The sequence below is a fragment of the Haliotis cracherodii genome, unplaced genomic scaffold (assembly GCF_022045235.1).
Source record: "Haliotis cracherodii isolate W230 unplaced genomic scaffold, xgHalCrac1.p SCAF_4, whole genome shotgun sequence".
Taxonomy (NCBI): Eukaryota; Metazoa; Mollusca; class Gastropoda; order Lepetellida; family Haliotidae; genus Haliotis; species Haliotis cracherodii.
In genome coordinates this window covers 45214715-45232825 of record NW_027266297.1, presented here as the reverse complement: position 1 = coordinate 45232825, position 18111 = coordinate 45214715, and the positions used below count along the sequence as shown (strand labels likewise).

Genomic DNA, 18111 nt, shown 5'->3' with positions numbered 1-18111 from the left:
ATGACATCCCACTCCATTCACTTGACAGCAATATTTCAATAAATGTGGATGATATATAAGAGAAGATTAAAATCCACAAATCTCTTAATGTATTTTGTTAATGTAGCAGTTAATTTTCAAAATGTATATTTCTATTACCCTATGATGACTGGGGTCAAATGTGCCCAGTGGGTACTATCATTTTATTTCATAAGATAAGATAGACTTTATTATCCTGAGGGAAAGTATTCTTGCATGTTAAATACCCTCTTCACAAGACAATATGTATAGTTGTATACTTTGTTTTGTTACTCCCATTTCATTACCAATTGATATAACAGTAATGTCGGAAAAATACATTGTAAAGGATTAAACAAAGGACACTACCGGTACTTACAGTTGTCCATAATTTTATTATTTCAATGAAATGACCGTTATATGCGACATATAATAAGATAGCTTTAGAGATGGAGGCCAGATAACAACCAGGTATTGTTTTCAGGAAATCAGGTTTCATTCTAAAACTCTAAAATAAATCCAATGATATATATTTTAAAAATCTGCGACTGAGCTAATTTGATAAACTGAGATGCTCTGGTTTGAGTTACACTACCATAAAAATAATTAATTGCAAAGTAGACAATAAATGTGACAATATAAAAGCAATAACTTTCTATCAAAGTTTTCTGGTAAAACTTATTTTATGTAAAAAAAACATACAAACCCTTTTTCTTCAGGCAAAAATATGTTTCTCTACCAAACACACCTCTTCATAAACAAAGATGTTTTCTACTTAACCCAACACAAGCTTCTATTGCAGTGTCAAAATGTTTTTAAATGTGGGGACAAATGGAAATAATAAATCTCAGTACTTCTGTGTCTAAAGAGACACATTTGGAACATTTCAAACTCTGAATTAACAACTTGCCATATAATCTTGCATCAATGCAAAAGTGTTAAATCTGAATAGCAAAAAGACACAAAAACAATTGCTAAATGGTGCATATCATCTCTATTTTGCTTCATGAAGAGATAGGAATCAGTGATAAATGGGCCTTATCTCTTGAAGGTCTGTGAGAGTTAGCGCCTTCTTCATGAGGCATAGAGCTGGAACACTGATGTGGCACAAATGCCTTGTACCGGCCAGTGAATAAATAACAGTGAGAAAACTCTTCCCATATTCAATAGAAATCTCTGCTAAAAGCAGAGTCGATTGTATGATTCCAACTATATCATGAGCATGTGCCCATGAATCACTTTCATTGTTTGGCGAAATGTATAAAAAAGAATGATTTAGTTAACAAGTGAAATAACAAAAACATAATAAAGAAAGGAATAAAGGTAAGTACTCATATCATAGCACAACACACAGATATCTTTACATTCCTCACTGAACAATGTTTGACACACACATCTGGATTAATACCAAAAAGGGCTAAACTCTACTGAGAGTTTTGTATGTTTACAATCAACAAAGTTGTAGACAATATATAGTGCATTTCCTGGAGTCTACACTCTGGTATCCATGAGGGTTGAACCTGGCCGTGTTTCTCATGTAGCAATTACCTTCAGTGTGGACTATAACCCAACAAGTGCACTAGGCATGTTGTGGTGCACATCTCTCTGTCAACAAACACCTACACATTAAAAGAGGTGTCAATTTTTTCAGTCAACAATCCTAGCCTGGATGCAAGTTTGAAAACAGGAAACCTGGCTAACAGATTCACACCGCTTTTCCCTAGTGGATCTCCACCATGCTTATTTACCAGCCAATATCAACAAATATATTCTGATTAGTAATGGTGACTGACAACACAAGAGGGCTGTTTTGTGGCCAGTGTTTGACACAAGTGCCTGCCAGGCATTCCACTGATGGGGGAACAATTTCACCTGGTATTTATACATGCTTTTCAATCTTAGTCTATCACAACAAACTTACCCTACTATTAATCTTTTACACCTAGCACAAACATAAACATTTTGTATCACTGTCCTTTTCTTAATAAAAATAACTACTACATGTTCAATAAAACTATAGAAGTTATGTACAGTTATATTATGTTTTATAGGTTTATGGAGTTTGTCAGACTTGAGCAATGACCACATCTAAAAATGCCATGTTTAAGATCACCATGGGATGTAAAGTTGATCCTCGGATTTGTGTGTTGGACAACAAAGGTCACTGACATGAGGATCATATGGAAATATGATTGAAAGCAGTTAAGGCCTATATTTTTATAGGCTAAGCCATTTCTATAATACTAGATGCATGTAGATAACAGTATACTGGTCACGTATGGTTGACTGTGTAGATCAGGCATAGACATAGACATTGCCTATTCACATAATCAATTGTTACCATCTAAAATACTGTTCATTTCAAAGGGATAAGCAAAATTAGAAAAAAATATGTTTACCACATAATTTTGGTTAGAAATGTTAACTTTGCCGTTTCATAAATCCAAACACTGAAACTGAGTGAAGATAAACATGTGTAGCACCCAGCTGAAATACTTGTCTGTCCTTTCCACAACCAAATGTATTACAATGTAATGATTTGTTTTGTTTCAAAATGCCAGTATGTTTTTCGGGGGAGAACAACCAATCCAAGATTAAATGTAGTGAATTATTAGCTCACAAAACACCTATCCTTTTCCTCTTTGGATCACAAGACATCTATGAACATACAAAATTTTTGTCATGTTTATACATTAATATCTTCAAAAGTTATATATATAAACAAGACAGAATTGTGCCACTATACGAAGGAAAGCAGAATCTTCTAAAATGCAGCCTTTCAATGTCTTGGCATGCAGGATGTCTATAATGGCATAATAGGGGAATCATTGCGGAAAATATGAACCAGTGAAAAACATAGTGAAAATGTGTGACATTTAATCCCTGATTGGTTGCTCCAACGAAAAAAATATTTTGAAAACCAAATTAGATGCTGCCAGGCCAGGGCATCCACAGTTATAAATACTGTACCACTCATAATGATTCATATTCCTCATTGATAGCATGAAATTGTCTGACAGCTGTCCAATCAAGAATTTCAATCCCCACTTTTGTATTTCTGTTTACCACTCTAATATATGTATCCCTATAACTTGGGATACCTCCTGGATGAGGAGTATGATGTACCTGAAAGCCTATCAACCATCCATTGGCTTGAGCCCTGGCGATTGGTAAGTGGATATCTGGTCATCAGTCATTGAACAATACGAGTTAACACAATGAAAAACATAGAAAGACGGGTTCAAGATTTGAAGATTCCATTTTCAATCCCACAAACTGCAGCAACTTGAGATCATCAAGCATTATTCTCTCACTCTCCTAGGCTTACAGTTCTAAGGAACCGAATTATTGTCTCTAGGTACAGCTGAATCCAAGGCAGTGGGTCAGCATTGGAATTTAAGAGTGAATCCTATAGACATACATGCATCAAAGACTTCTGGAGAAGTCTGGGAATCTAGCTCTGAACCATATAGGAGAGAAAGGGGATCTACATTACAATACTGCTATAGAGTAGCACAGACTGATGGTTGGCGGATACTGATCTGCTATCTAATCTTGGATACAGGTACAAGACATACGATTCGATTTTAGCTTGTTCATACATCATTGCGAATTGGAGTAAAAATTCAAAGTGCAACAGTCAAATTGGTAATTAAAAAAGGAATGTTGAGCTCAAAATACCACATCTAACTTTACTATCTCAAAAAAGGCTAACTAATGGCCAAAGATTGCTTTTCAAAATGGCCGCCCCGGCTGTGCACATTTTAAGTTGGATCATAGCTTGGATCATAGTTGGATCATAATTCTTTAACAAAAAGCAGGTGTGATGAATCAGTCTAGTTTATGCTTCACTGGCCTAGAGGAAGGTGGTCCAACAACAGAAAGAAAGCCAAGGCATAAACACAATTAACATCATAGCTGAGGAAAGGGTTTTGTAGGTAATGTAATTATTGGACTTACACCAACACCCACTGTTTCACGACATCATTAGAGAAAAATACTTTCTTGTATAGGTGAATGATAGAACAACAGATATTTTCAATATGGCTGCCAGGCATGGCTGTGAACATTTAAGTTTCAGCCTCTTAACCCATGTGGTTTCAGAAAGCTGATGATCAGTAGACAATGTGCAATAATGTAAGTCTGGTTGAGGCGACATAAACTTACCAGTCTGGATCTGAAAACATCCTTAACAATGAAAACAGACTGAGTACCGTTAAATACATTTACCGTAACAAAACACTGTCTTTAGTGACAAATACGTCTTATAGAAACAGAGCTTACATGCCCCCACTGACGCATCCTATCGAAGGGCGTTACCCTGTGTGATTATCAATTGATGCAAGTAGTTAACATGTCATCTACAGTGTGCTGTGAGAGTCCGTCACAGGTTCCTAGATCAAGGAAACACTATGTATACCGTAATGGGAATTTCTCTTGCACAAAAAAGCCATAATTAATTCCTTATCTATTTGATTCTTGTAACCTTTTGTTAACTTTTCTATTTTTGTTAATGTTTTTTGGGGGGTGAAAACATAAGCTTTATGGTCACTATGAACATGAGTAACAACAAATACCTGTCATAATTATTTTCAAATTAGCACTCAAATTTGCTTTCCTTGAATTCTAAGACCATTACTATCTGCTAGTTTCTTCAACCAGTATTAACAAAAGTCCATCATCTCGTACAGTCGTCATTTAGTGAAAATATAAGTTCAAGACTTAATGGTGATGTGAAAATCCATGAATCATAAAACATCCATAAATTTGAAAGAATCTAAAGGTAGGAATGATTCACAAAAAACAATGCAGGAACGAGTTCGAAATGTCAAAATACAAAAATCACATTTCAGAAATAATAAAAAGCGAACCAGCTAGAGTAATAATAGCCTCACAGACAAGTATCCAGCGCCAGGAGATGTAGAATGATGTCTCTTGTTACAGAAACGCGTTTTGTGTTCTAGCCACAGGCCATCAAGAGGAAAGGTTTGGGACGTTACTTCAAAGCATTATCTAATTAAGTAAAGACATCGCTTCAAGGTGGCAGGAAACTACAAGGAAAATAAGGCTGCCACCAAATAATTAAATACATCAGATTTTATGTCTCATGTGCTTAACAAGGCTACCTCAGGTCTAGTTACTGTGACACAAGGCAGGACGTATATGGAAGTGTCCGAGTTTAACCAACCTTGGTACATACTGACAGGTAGGAACTTGGCCAACAGATAAATCCAAAGCAATGACTGTTTCTATACAACTACATACTCTTATCAATCACTGTAAAGGAACAAAAGAGTATTCGAGGAACATAATACAACTATGTACATTACATACAGACTAATGATGTTATACCTAATGAGGTAATGAGCTCATTTCAACAATCTATAAAAATTAGGAAAGTCGATCAGTGATCACATCTACACCTTATCTAAAACTAACATACGATAGAAACCAAATATCAATATGGCATTTTTATACTTAGGTAAATAATGATTATATAAGTGATATGAGAACTACAATTCCTTAATACAGTGTTAGGTTACAACAGTTAACTGGTATAGTATTCAGGTATCAACAAAAAGGCATTACAATCTCTTTTGGCACCATTTTCAGTGTCACAGAAATATGGAATGTACATTATATAATCACGATACATCCTAACACACAATACATATACAAACTTACTCAGTGCCATTATTTTCACATGCTACACCAAGCTGTGGTAGATTGTTCAGCTGTTGAAGCTGTGATAGATTACTCAGCTGTTGAAGCTGTGATAGATTACTCAGCTGTTGAAGCTGTGATAGATTGTTCAGCTGCTGTAGTGAAGCTGTGATAGATTATTCAGCTGTTGAAGCTGTGATAGATTGTTCAGCTGTTGAAGCTGTGATAGATTATTCAGCTGTTGTAGTAAAGCTGTGATAGATTATTAAGCTGTTGTAGTGAAGCTGTGATAGATTATTCAGCTGTTGTAGTGAAGCTGTGATAGATTGTTCAGCTGTTGAAGCTGTGATAGATTATTCAGCTGTTGTAGTGAAGCTGTGATAAATTATTCAGCTGTTGTAGTGAAGCTGTGATAGATTATTCAGCTGTTGTAGTGAAGCTGTGATAAATTATTCAGCTGTTGTAGTGAAGCTGTGATAGATTATTCAGCTGTTGTAGTAAAGCTGTGATAGATTATTCAGCTGTTGAAGCTGTGATAGATTATTCAGCTGTTGTAGTGAAGCTGTGATAAATTATTCAACTGTTGTAGTGAAGCTGTGATAGATTATTCAGCTGTTGTAGTGAAGCTGTGATAGATCATTCAGCTGTTGTAGTGAAGCTGTGATCAGAATATTGTTCAGCTGTTGTAGTACAGCTGTGATAGATTGTTCAGCTGTTGTAGTGAAGCTGTGATAGATTGTTCAGCTGTTGACGTTATGATAGACTGTTCAGCTGTTGTAGTGAAGCTGTGATAGGATTATTCAGCTGTTTAAGCTGTGATAGATTGTTCAGCTGTTGTAGCAAAGCTGTGATAGATTATTCAGCTGTTGTAGTGAAGCTGTGATAGATTATTCAGCTGTTGTAGTAAAGCTGTGATAGATTGTTCAGCTGTTGTAGTGAAGCTGTGATAGATTATTCAGCTGTTGTAGTGAAGCTGTGATAGATTATTCAGCTGTTGTAGTGAAGCTGTGATCAGAATATTGTTCAGCTGTTGTAGTAAAGCTGTGATAGATTGTTTAGCTGTTGCGAAGCTGTCATAGATTATTCAGCTGTTGTAGTGAAGCTGTGATCAGATTGTTCAGCTGTTGTAGTGAAGCTGTGATCAGATTGTTCAGCTGTTGTAGTAAAGCTGTGATAGATTGTTTAGCTGTTGTGAAGCCCGTTTCACCCGTTGTAGTAAACCTGTGTTAGGATGTTTCAGCTGTTGTAGTGAATCTGTGATTTGATTGTTCAGCTGTAGTAAAGCTGTAATCAGATTATTCAGCTGTATGAAATGATGAAGTGAATGAGTGTTTGAACTTACCTGTAGTGAATGTCTGTACTCTGCATGTCATCTGAACCTTTCACCCAGCCTTTAACATAGATGTCACTCATTTTCTCTCCTGTGAAGAAAGCATCATCTTCCAGCACAACATCATCAGTGTTCCAGATGATGCAGCGGAGTTCATAGCTAAAATGAAAGTAGATTCATCTGTACAAAACATCAAACAGCATTCTTGCATTCTCCTTAAAGTACATTACACTTCTATTCTTCAGTTTACCGATTTGACCAGGACCAAAATTAACAATCAGCAAACAAAATAATAGAATATATTTATCTTTGACGGATATGAAATAGTCTAAAAGCAATAACTACAAATTATAACAAAATGTTCCCAAACTCTTTCCACAATCATAAGAAATCTCTGCTGGAAGTAGAGTCAATTTAATGATTCCGACTATATCATAAGCATGTGTTTGTGAATCACTAAATATTCAGGATTTCAGGGCAGCATATCCTGCCCCACTGGTGGCGCCTTTCACAAACACAAGTCAATATTTAGTTTTATCTTCATTCTCTAATACAACTATGCTTGACGCAAGAGCTAGGTAAATTGTTTGATAGGCATTACTTAGAATTTGATGGATGACAAGGTAGACAAAATTTTATAGAGAACAACTTCTTTTATACTGTAGCTAGGTGACAAAATGGATTGAGTGGTGAGGGTTGGTCACTTGGTTGATTGAGTGACATCACACCATGAGGGTGTTGGATGTTACACATAATATCAATCACTGGTTTAATTCTCTACCATAGGGATGTTTACATGTTCTCATATCAAAGCCTAGTTTGATATTCCATACAAATTAGTAGAATCATAAGGAATTTTAATTCTGGTGCCATCAAACTTTTCATCATTTGTATTTAAAAGAAAAAGAGTGTCAATTTTTCTAAAGACTGATAAAACATAATTTCACCACTGAGGTGCCAAAAACCACTATTAAACATCATTCTATATAAACATTTCCACCTATGGCCATTTCTCAGTGTCAGATGGTATTGGAGCTCAGTTGCAAGTCATTGAAAATTAATAAAAGTAATTTGACCCAACTTAAATTAAAATCTTCAGCCAATAATTTTGTAAAGCAACTAATATAACAAAACAAATGAACATTAGTCATTTCCTCATTATTCACATGTGTTAAACCAATTTGGGCTTTCGAAAAACATGCCAGCATCAGTAATAGTGTTTGCTTCCCTTAATACTAGGTAGTAGCTTTATAGAGGATTCCTATAAAGCGAACATGTATTTAACTTGGGTTTCTATTTATTGCATGCAGTACCATGCATCAGGAGACGCTGCTTCTCGCTAGCACACACTGTACAGCCGCCACAAGGAGGATGAAATTTCCAAGTCAATAATCACATGACAAAATTCTTACACATATGGGAAATTCCCAGATGGAAATCAAAGGCAGGCCTGCAAAAATATCACCTATTCAATATCTTCATGAATAGGACGGAATTTTCTTATTTACATGTGAGATGAACGATTTGATTAGTTAGAAGTGCAAACTTAGGTGTGAATTATTTATTTATTTATTGGGTAAATGCAGTTGAACAGTGATTGGATTGGCAGCTACCTGTTAAAGTCAGTTTGGATTTTATCATGTCCCATGCAAATGGTTAAATTGAGAGATTAGTCTATTAAAGTTCATAAACTGAAACTTCCAAACTATATCTTGCAAATCGTGATCAACCTGCTGGCATAGAGACCAATCATTCCTATGTAAATAAGATATTTCTTGTACCCTATCAAATAGTGGTAAGTATTCCTAAAGGACATTTCCGAATTTGAAACATTAGTGACAGAAATGATGTCCGATGCATCTCTCTATTTTGACTTGTACCACAAGTTCCCATGTTTTCACAGGTAACAATTGACTTGCCTTTGCATGTGTTTGTGATGGGTGCCACGGGTGGGGCAAGATACTCTCACCTTTTTGCAAACACCTGGTATCATCACAATTTCATAGAGATTCATAAACACATGCTCATGATATAGTTGCACAATCGCACAATCGACTCTGCTTTTAGCAGAGACTTCTTCTGATCATGGAATAAATTTGGTCGCTTTTATTAAGACAAGAGATACTACCACTGTAGCAAATATGAATATTTTTCTATTGACCAAGAATATCACGCATAAACCAAGATAAATTCTTCACTTTCTAAGAAATCATAGCAGCAGCAAATGGTGCAGTATTAGCTAGCACTGTTGATTACTGAAGTGAGGGCACTCTGAAACTATATTCCCAGCAGTAATGACAGTGGCAGGATCTTCATGTATTCCCAGCAGTAATGACAGTGGCAGGATCTTCATGTATTCCCAGCAGTAATGACCGTGGCAGGATCTTCATGTATTCCCAGCAGTAATGACTGTGGCAGGATCTTCATGTATTCCCAGCAGTAATGACCGTGACAGGATCTTCATGTATTCCCAGCAGTAATGACTGTGGCAGGATCTTCATGTATTCTCAGCAGTAATGACCGTGGCAGGATCTTCATGTATTTCCAGTAGTAATGACTGTGACAGGATCTTCATGTATTCCCAGCAGTAATGACCGTGACAGGATCTTCATGTATTCCCAGCAGTAATGACTGTGGCAGGATCTTCATGTATTCTCAGCAGTAATGACCGTGGCAGGATCTTCATGTATTTCCAGTAGTAATGACTGTGGCAGGATCTTCATGTATTCCCAACAGTAATGAATGTGGCAGGATCTTCATGTATTCCCAGCAGTAATGACTGTGGCAGGATCTTCATGTATTCTCAGCAGTAATGACCGTGGCAGGATCTTCATGTATTTCCAGTAGTAATGACTGTGGCAGGATCTTCATGTATTCCCAGCAGTAATGACCGTGACAGGATCTTCATGTATTCCCAGCAGTAATGACTGTGGCAGGATCTTCATGTATTCTCAGCAGTTATGACCGTGGCAGGATCTTCATGTATTTCCAGCAGTAATGACTGTGGCAGGATCTTCATGTATTCCCAGCAGTAATGCCTGTGGCAGGATCTTCATGTATTCCCAGCAGTAATGACTGTGGCAGGATCTTCATGTATTCCCAGCAGTAATGACTGTGGCAGGATCTTCATGTATTCTCAGCAGTAATGACTGTGGCAGGATCTTCATGTATTCTCAGCAGTAATGATCGTGGCAGGACCTTCATGTATTCCCAGCAGTAATGACCGTGGCAGGATCTTCATGTATTCCCAGCAGTAATGACAGTGGCAGGATCTTCATGTATTCCCAGCAGTAATGACTGTGGCAGGATCTTCATGTATTCCCAGCAGTAATGACAGTGGCAGGATCTTCATGTATTCCCAGCAGTAATGACTGTGGCAGGATCTTCATGTATTCTCAGCAGTAATGACAGTGGCAGGATCTTCATGTATTCCCAGCAGTAATGACTGTGGCAGGATCTTCATGTATTCTCAGCAGTAATGACTGTGGCAGGATCTTCATGTATTCTCAGCAGTAATGACAGTGGCAGGATCTTCATGTATTCCCAGCAGTAATGACAGTGGCAGGATCTTCATGTATTCTCAGCAGTAATGACTGTGGCAGGATCTTCATGTATTCCCAGCAGTAATGACCGTGGCAGGATCTTCATGTATTCCCAGCAGTAATGACCGTGGCAGGATCTTCATGTATTCCCAGCAGTAATGACTGTGGCAGGATCTTCATCCTGGGCACTCACACATAACCTTTACGAAAGGAAATCATTTTCCTTTGAGCTTATGTTCGACTTCCCATTGCCTTAGGTATACACACTGTTTGGAAAGGTAATTGCTATAATGTCATTTGTAGACTGAATGTAGAGAAAAACGACCGTGACAGGATCTTCATGTATTCCCAGAAGTAATGACTGTCGCAGGATCTTCATGTATTCTCAGCAGTAATGACTGTAGCAGGATCTTCATGTATTCTCAGCAGTAATGACTGTGGCAGGATCTTCATGTATTCTCAGCAGTAATGACTGTGGCAGGATCTTCATGTATTCTCAGCAGTAATGACAGTGGCAGGATCTTCATGTATTCCCAGCAGTAATGACAGTGGCAGGATCTTCATGTATTCTCAGCAGTAATGACTGTGGCAGGATCTTCATGTATTCCCAGCAGTAATGACCGTGGCAGGATCTTCATGTATTCCCAGCAGTAATGACCGTGGCAGGATCTTCATGTATTCCCAGCAGTAATGACCGTGGCAGGATCTTCATGTATTCCCAGCAGTAATGACCGTGGCAGGATCTTCATGTATTCCCAGCAGTAATGACCGTGGCAGGATCTTCATGTATTCCCAGCAGTAATGACCGTGGCAGGATCTTCATGTATTCCCAGCAGTAATGCCTGTGGCAGGATCTTCATGTATTCCCAGCAGTAATGACAGTGGCAGGATCTTCATGTATTCCCAGCAGTAATGACCGTGGCAGGATCTTCATGTATTCCCAGCAGTAATGACCGTGGCAGGATCTTCATGTATTCCCAGCAGTAATGACAGTGGCAGGATCTTCATGTATTCTCAGCAGTAATGACAGTGGCAGGATCTTCATGTATTCTCAGCAGTAATGCCTGTGGCAGGATCTTCATGTATTCCCAGCAGTAATGACTGTGGCAGGATCTTCATGTATTCCCAGCAGTAATGACCGTGGCAGGATCTTCATGTATTCCCAGCAGTAATGACAGTGGCAGGATCTTCATGTATTCTCAGCAGTAATGACAGTGGCAGGATCTTCATGTATTCTCAGCAGTAATGCCTGTGGCAGGATCTTCATGTATTCCCAGCAGTAATGACTGTGGCAGGATCTTCATGTATTCCCAGCAGTAATGACAGTGGCAGGATCTTCATGTATTCCCAGCAGTAATGACCGTGGCAGGATCTTCATGTATTCCCAGCAGTAATGACCGTGGCAGGATCTTCATGTATTCCCAGCAGTAATGACAGTGGCAGGATCTTCATGTATTCTCAGCAGTAATGACAGTGGCAGGATCTTCATGTATTCTCAGCAGTAATGACTGTGGCAGGATCTTCATGTATTCCCAGCAGTAATGACCGTGGCAGGATCTTCATGTATTCCCAGCAGTAATGACAGTGGCAGGATCTTCATGTATTCTCAGCAGTAATGACAGTGGCAGGATCTTCATGTATTCTCAGCAGTAATGCCTGTGGCAGGATCTTCATGTATTCCCAGCAGTAATGACTGTGGCAGGATCTTCATGTATTCCCAGCAGTAATGACCGTGGCAGGATCTTCATGTATTCCCAGCAGTAATGACCGTGGCAGGATCTTCATGTATTCCCAGCAGTAATGACTGTGGCAGGATCTTCATCCTGGGCACTCACACATAACCTTTACGAAAGGAAATCATTTTCCTTTGAGCTTATGTTCGACTTCCCATTGCCTTAGGTATACACACTGTTTGGAAAGGTAATTGCTATAATGTCATTTGTAGACTGAATGTAGAGAAAAACGACCGTGACAGGATCTTCATGTATTCCCAGAAGTAATGACTGTCGCAGGATCTTCATGTATTCTCAGCAGTAATGACTGTAGCAGGATCTTCATGTATTCTCAGCAGTAATGACCGTGGCAGGATCTTCATGTATTCCCAGCAGTAATGACTGTGGCAGGATCTTCATGTATTCCCAGCAGTAATGACCGTGGCAGGATCTTCATGTATTCCCAGCAGTAATGACAGTGGCAGGATCTTCATGTATTCCCAGCAGTAATGACCGTGGCAGGATCTTCATGTATTCTCAGCAGTAATGACTGTGGCAGGATCTTCATGTATTCCCAGCAGTAATGACAGTGGCAGGATCTTCATGTATTCCCAGCAGTAATGACAGTGGCAGGATCTTCATGTATTCCCAGCAGTAATGACTGTGGCAGGATCTTCATGTATTCCCAGCAGTAATGACTGTGACAGGATCTTCATGTATTCCCAGCAGTAATGACTGTGACAGGATCTTCATGTATTCCCAGCAGTAATGACTGTGGCAGGATCTTCATGTATTCCCAGCAGTAATGACTGTGGCAGGATCTTCATGTATTCCCAGCAGTAATGACTGTGACAGGATCTTCATGTATTCCCAGCAGTAATGACTGTGACAGGATCTTCATGTATTCCCAGCAGTAATGACTGTGACAGGATCTTCATGTATTCCCAGCAGTAATGACCGTGACAGGATCTTCATGTATTCCCAGCAGTAATGACTGTGGCAGGATCTTCATGTATTCCCAGCAGTAATGACCGTGACAGGATCTTCATGTATTCCCAGCAGTAATGACAGTGGCAGGATCTTCATGTATTCCCAGCAGTAATGACCGTGGCAGGATCTTCATGTATTCCCAGCAGTAATGACCGTGGCAGGATCTTCATGTATTCCCAGCAGTAATGACCGTGGCAGGATCTTCATCCTGGGCACTCACACATAACCTTTACGAAAGGAAATCATTTTCCTTTGAGCTTATGTTCGACTTCCCATTGCCTTAGGTATACACACTGTTTGGAAAGGTAATTGCTATAATGTCATTTGTAGACTGAGTGTAGAGAAAAACAAATTGCAAGTAATTAGTAACACAATGTTAGTAATGGGAGACGACAACCTCCTAACCTGCAGGGGGGGGTAGTTTCATTGCATTTGATGTTTTCCAACTTTGCCAGCAATCTGATATGTGATGAGTATTAGGATGGGGAGGATTCTGTCTCAGCAGTATACCCCCCTTGGCTGTTGTAGGAAATACACACAAAAACAGCCACTGGCCCTATTTGAAAATTAATATACTGACTTGTGACGTGCAGATAAGTGTTCAACAAGCCTCCAGATCAGCTCAGAAATACAAAGATTTTCATAAAGAAACTATGAGCCATTAAGATATCATAAGTGTTTCTTTAAAAATATACACGCACCACGTCTCTGAAATGGCTATGTATGTCAGGTTTATCAACACCTTAATTAATAATTTCATTAATTTTGTTGCATGATTTTGATGGAAATACTATTGCAATTGCAATTTCAACAACTACTTCACATTCACATTCAAGTACCAGTTATACTGGTATCTGGTATCAACACATTCACATTCAAGTACCAGTTATACTGGTAGCTGGTATCAAACCATTCACCTTCAAGTACCAGTTATACTGGTATCTGTTATCAACACATTCACATTCAAGTACCAGTTATACTGGTATCTGGTATCAACACATTCACCTTCAAGTACCAGTTATACTGGTATCTAGTATCAACACATTCACATTAAAGTTGTACGTTTTCTTACTTACTCATTAACTTCTAGAATGCCAATCAAACAATTAATTGATTTTGGGTACTTCAAAAAGACAATGCTGCCATAATGTTCTAAATAACAATATATGATATTTCAGATATCAGATATGCCACTTATAGATTAAAAAAATAAAATCTAAAAAGGGTATTGTCTCAAGGAACAGGGAGAAAAACTTACAAGCTACAAGAAATTTCCCAGTCAAAAGTGGTGGCATGAGCTTAGTCAGTCTATTGTTGGAACAAATGAAACTGTCTGTTACATCATGAATAAATGGATGACTTCCTACTCAATGATTTGTGACAGTATGTTCATATGATATCATGTTGCCATGGGCTGCTTTTCAAACAATCAAACACTGGAACACTGGAACAATTGGCACAACCCAGCTGATCAGCATGAAGCAACTGGTCAGTGAGAACTACTGAAAATATGGTCACCAATGTGCCCCTATGGGTAATATAAGGAAAGTTACTCTGATATACATTTCAATGCATGGAATTTTGACAGTATGTGTGACTTATGCCCACAATAGGTATAAGAGCGGAAGTGTAGACTTAGTTTTAGTGTCAAGCTGGTTAGTGCTTGTCTTGTTCATGACCACTAGAATGCAGATGTTACCCTCCTAGGTTGTGACTGGACCTTACCTCTTAGGCTTTCGTGGGGAGATGTCCACCGGTGCAGCAGGACAGGGCATATCCATGGGGAACATATCCACCCACATCTCAATCTTGCCCTGAAGCATAAACACCAGTCTCATCCCATCTGATTGTCAAAACAATCATCAGAAATTTCAAAGTACAGCACATACATTTTTTATGATACAGCTATGACCTCAACTTGGTAAGGGTAGCCATATATACCATATACCTGTCAAAGGGAAGAACAGTCGTCAAGAACATTTACTGAGAATCTGGTAGTAAGTTCCACCACCGAGAATCATCAATAGCTTCACCAAGTTGACACAGTGCATTACTACCTCATCATTCCGAATTGTTGGAAACATGACTCTCAACAGCTAATGTGGCCATGTTGCTGATACAACCTCCTATTCAAATTGTGCAATCATCCTCAATAGCTCTTGGAGATGGCAGAAAACAAAACAAATCACAAAAACAATATGTAAACCATTATTTATTCTAACAATCAAATCAACATGTTGTCCTGGTAGGTACTTTTTTCTTTTCTTTTCTATGATAAGATATCTCTGCCTTGACACTGCAGCAAGGAAGGAAAATCGTGGTTATACCAGTTTGGATTATCAATGCACCACTCACATTGGCTGACCTATACATTAAACTGCTTCAACATACAATGCAATATATCACAAACTCTTTGTGCGAAGAATGCATCTTCATCAAATGACCATCCATGATCATGTGTGCTTGTTCCTCTGCCTGAATGGTTACAGTGTGTGTACCCTCATCCCCAGTTTACTGAAGGCTGCTCTGGTCAACATCTTGTACTCAGGCTCAATAGTCAAACAAACCATCTCTGGACAAAGAATTTCTCCCTACTTTGTGGACATTGTCAACACTCAACATGTTTGGAGAAATTTAAAGCCATGCTTGAGGGTTACGATTTCAAACTTTTGGACAAATACACTTTAAAGAAGCTGGATTTGCAAAGACAGCAATGATTATTAGGATAGAGGTGGCAAAGCCAGATTTCAATATTAGCTTGCTTGGCTATCCATGAGAGCTCCCTGACCCTCTGAATGGTGAACATTCTGAACAGCGGAAGAAGGCGTGACGACACATGTCAGTACCAGCATCAGCATATCTTAAGGATTACTTCATTAGCACTTAGTCTGTAATAGGGCTTAGACCAGAGTCAATATGTGTAGTCTTCCAATTCTGGGCATTGTCCCAGGTGTGAGGACATGTGACTCCACCAATCCCTGGAATGTTCAGCCACAAAGAAGGGATTCCTCAAATTCTTCATGTTTCAATTTTCAGCTTGGATACATGCTCATGTCTTAAGAAAACATAATGTTCGTTTAAGATTAAAATTATTGTTGTATGATGGCGAGATGTAGGCAAGGGCCATGTTGCCTTACCTGTTCAATGCCAGGTTTCTCTGGGTTGTAGAGAGGTCGGGTCTCCACATGTTCAGGCACCAGTTTACAGCCGACTTTGGGGATCTCCTCCCAGTGGTTTAACACTGCCAGAGCAAGATGCTCATCCGTTGCCTTCTTCACACCTGCAATTCAATACATGGCATAATGTACTAATCTACAAACATAAGCCAAGTATTAGGACAAACATCCAAAAGGTTCTGTAGCTCACATTAGCAGGAGCATCAATATTCTTAATCATATTTGAATATACCACACATACACAGTGGCTTGAACAAAGATACTGTTGAACTTATAAATTGGTGGAATAATTGGAGAATCTCAAAACATCTTCTTCAACCCATATTCAGTAATTTGTTTATGTTCAGGTGAAAGTCTGCATGTCATGAACAGAAAATATGCTACAAAATGAATATGAAGTGTAATCTACTTCCAAAACATATTATTGATAAAATTACATAAAGTAGAGATGGCAATAAAATCAGCTATTATATAAATGATCAGAAAAAAAATCTCATTGAATGTAGCTAGTTGAACATAAACTTCCTTACAAAGGCATACTGATATACATAGAACATACAACAAACGGAGTAATGAAGCTTATGAGGTATGGTTATTCGGTCCAGTACACACGACACAGTTTATATGGTTAGTGGTTTAAATGAATCAACTGCCTCTGTATGCTTCATGAATCATGACTTTATCCACTTTACATACATCACTATTGCCTGAGAGAGATTTTGTTCGACATTATTGATTTTAGCATCAGAAGTGTATCTTTTTCATATCAGCTTTATTTACTGCTTAGTAACTTCACATATGATGGCTTGACAGAGTAACACTAAAGAGGGTTCTACATATCTCTTTCTTCATTCATTTGGATTAGATTGATTAGAAACTCAACAGCCAAAGGCATTTTACAATAAGAGAAAGAAAGATGTAGAGCAATAGCAACTATTACAGATTATGGTAGAGATGTATTCATTAAGCTGAGTGAGTGTGAGCTCCCAGCGTTAAGACATGTAACACAAAGTACCAGATGGTGACACCAGCATACACAGCAGCACCCTCACATGAGTGGACAGCGAGGATAGACTGACAATGGTCAACAGCAATACAGGAGATGTTAGGTAAGTTATATACAGTGGCCAGTTGACTATATTGTTACATCATCTCGTAGTGTTCTTGCTCTAGTGTAACAACACACATAAGGCAGCCCAGCTGGCAAGTGGAAGCAGGTGGCAAACAAGACATGATCTGGTTAGCACAAACAACGTCATCATCCACCGTGGACCCTGGGGTGTTGCCCCGTGTGACAACTTACCCTTAGATTGTCTGCGTTTGTTCTTGGGTCTCCTATCCTCATCTTCATCTTTAATAAATAGTCATATTTATGATGTTTACTTTGTGCATCTTGTTCCAGTATTTTTACAGTTTTTTTTTCAATCCTAGTATGCAAAACACTCAAAACTTTTTTTCAACTAACTACCTACCCCACTTGCCATATGTTGGGCAGTTTTTTTTCATTTTTTCACTTTGATTTTTGTCTGACATATAATAGACCCACTTGAATGTTTTCATTGGGTAAAAAAATTGGTAAGCAAATATTTTTGCATAAACACTACAGACCCTCCTCTGGCAAATAAGCACATTACCTATTCCTCCCTCCTCTACCAGGAAACTTAATGCTCTCAACATGTGACAATTAATCTCTCAATTTT

General features: G+C 38.5%; 1 protein-coding gene across 8 annotated transcripts in view; it reads right to left on the bottom strand.

Annotated features, from left to right (window-relative positions):
• LOC139480297 (otoferlin-like) overlaps positions 1-18111 on the bottom strand; it is a 216407-nt gene that overhangs the window by 29349 nt on the left and 168947 nt on the right. For all 8 annotated transcript variants that reach the window (XM_071263348.1, XM_071263351.1, XM_071263354.1 and 5 more), the window contains 3 exons: positions 16373-16515; positions 14961-15049; positions 7004-7150 (listed from right to left, as the gene is read on the bottom strand). In XM_071263348.1, the coding sequence (XP_071119449.1) occupies positions 7004-7150; positions 14961-15049; positions 16373-16515 (379 nt within the window). The remainder of the gene's footprint in view (positions 1-7003; positions 7151-14960; positions 15050-16372; positions 16516-18111) is intronic.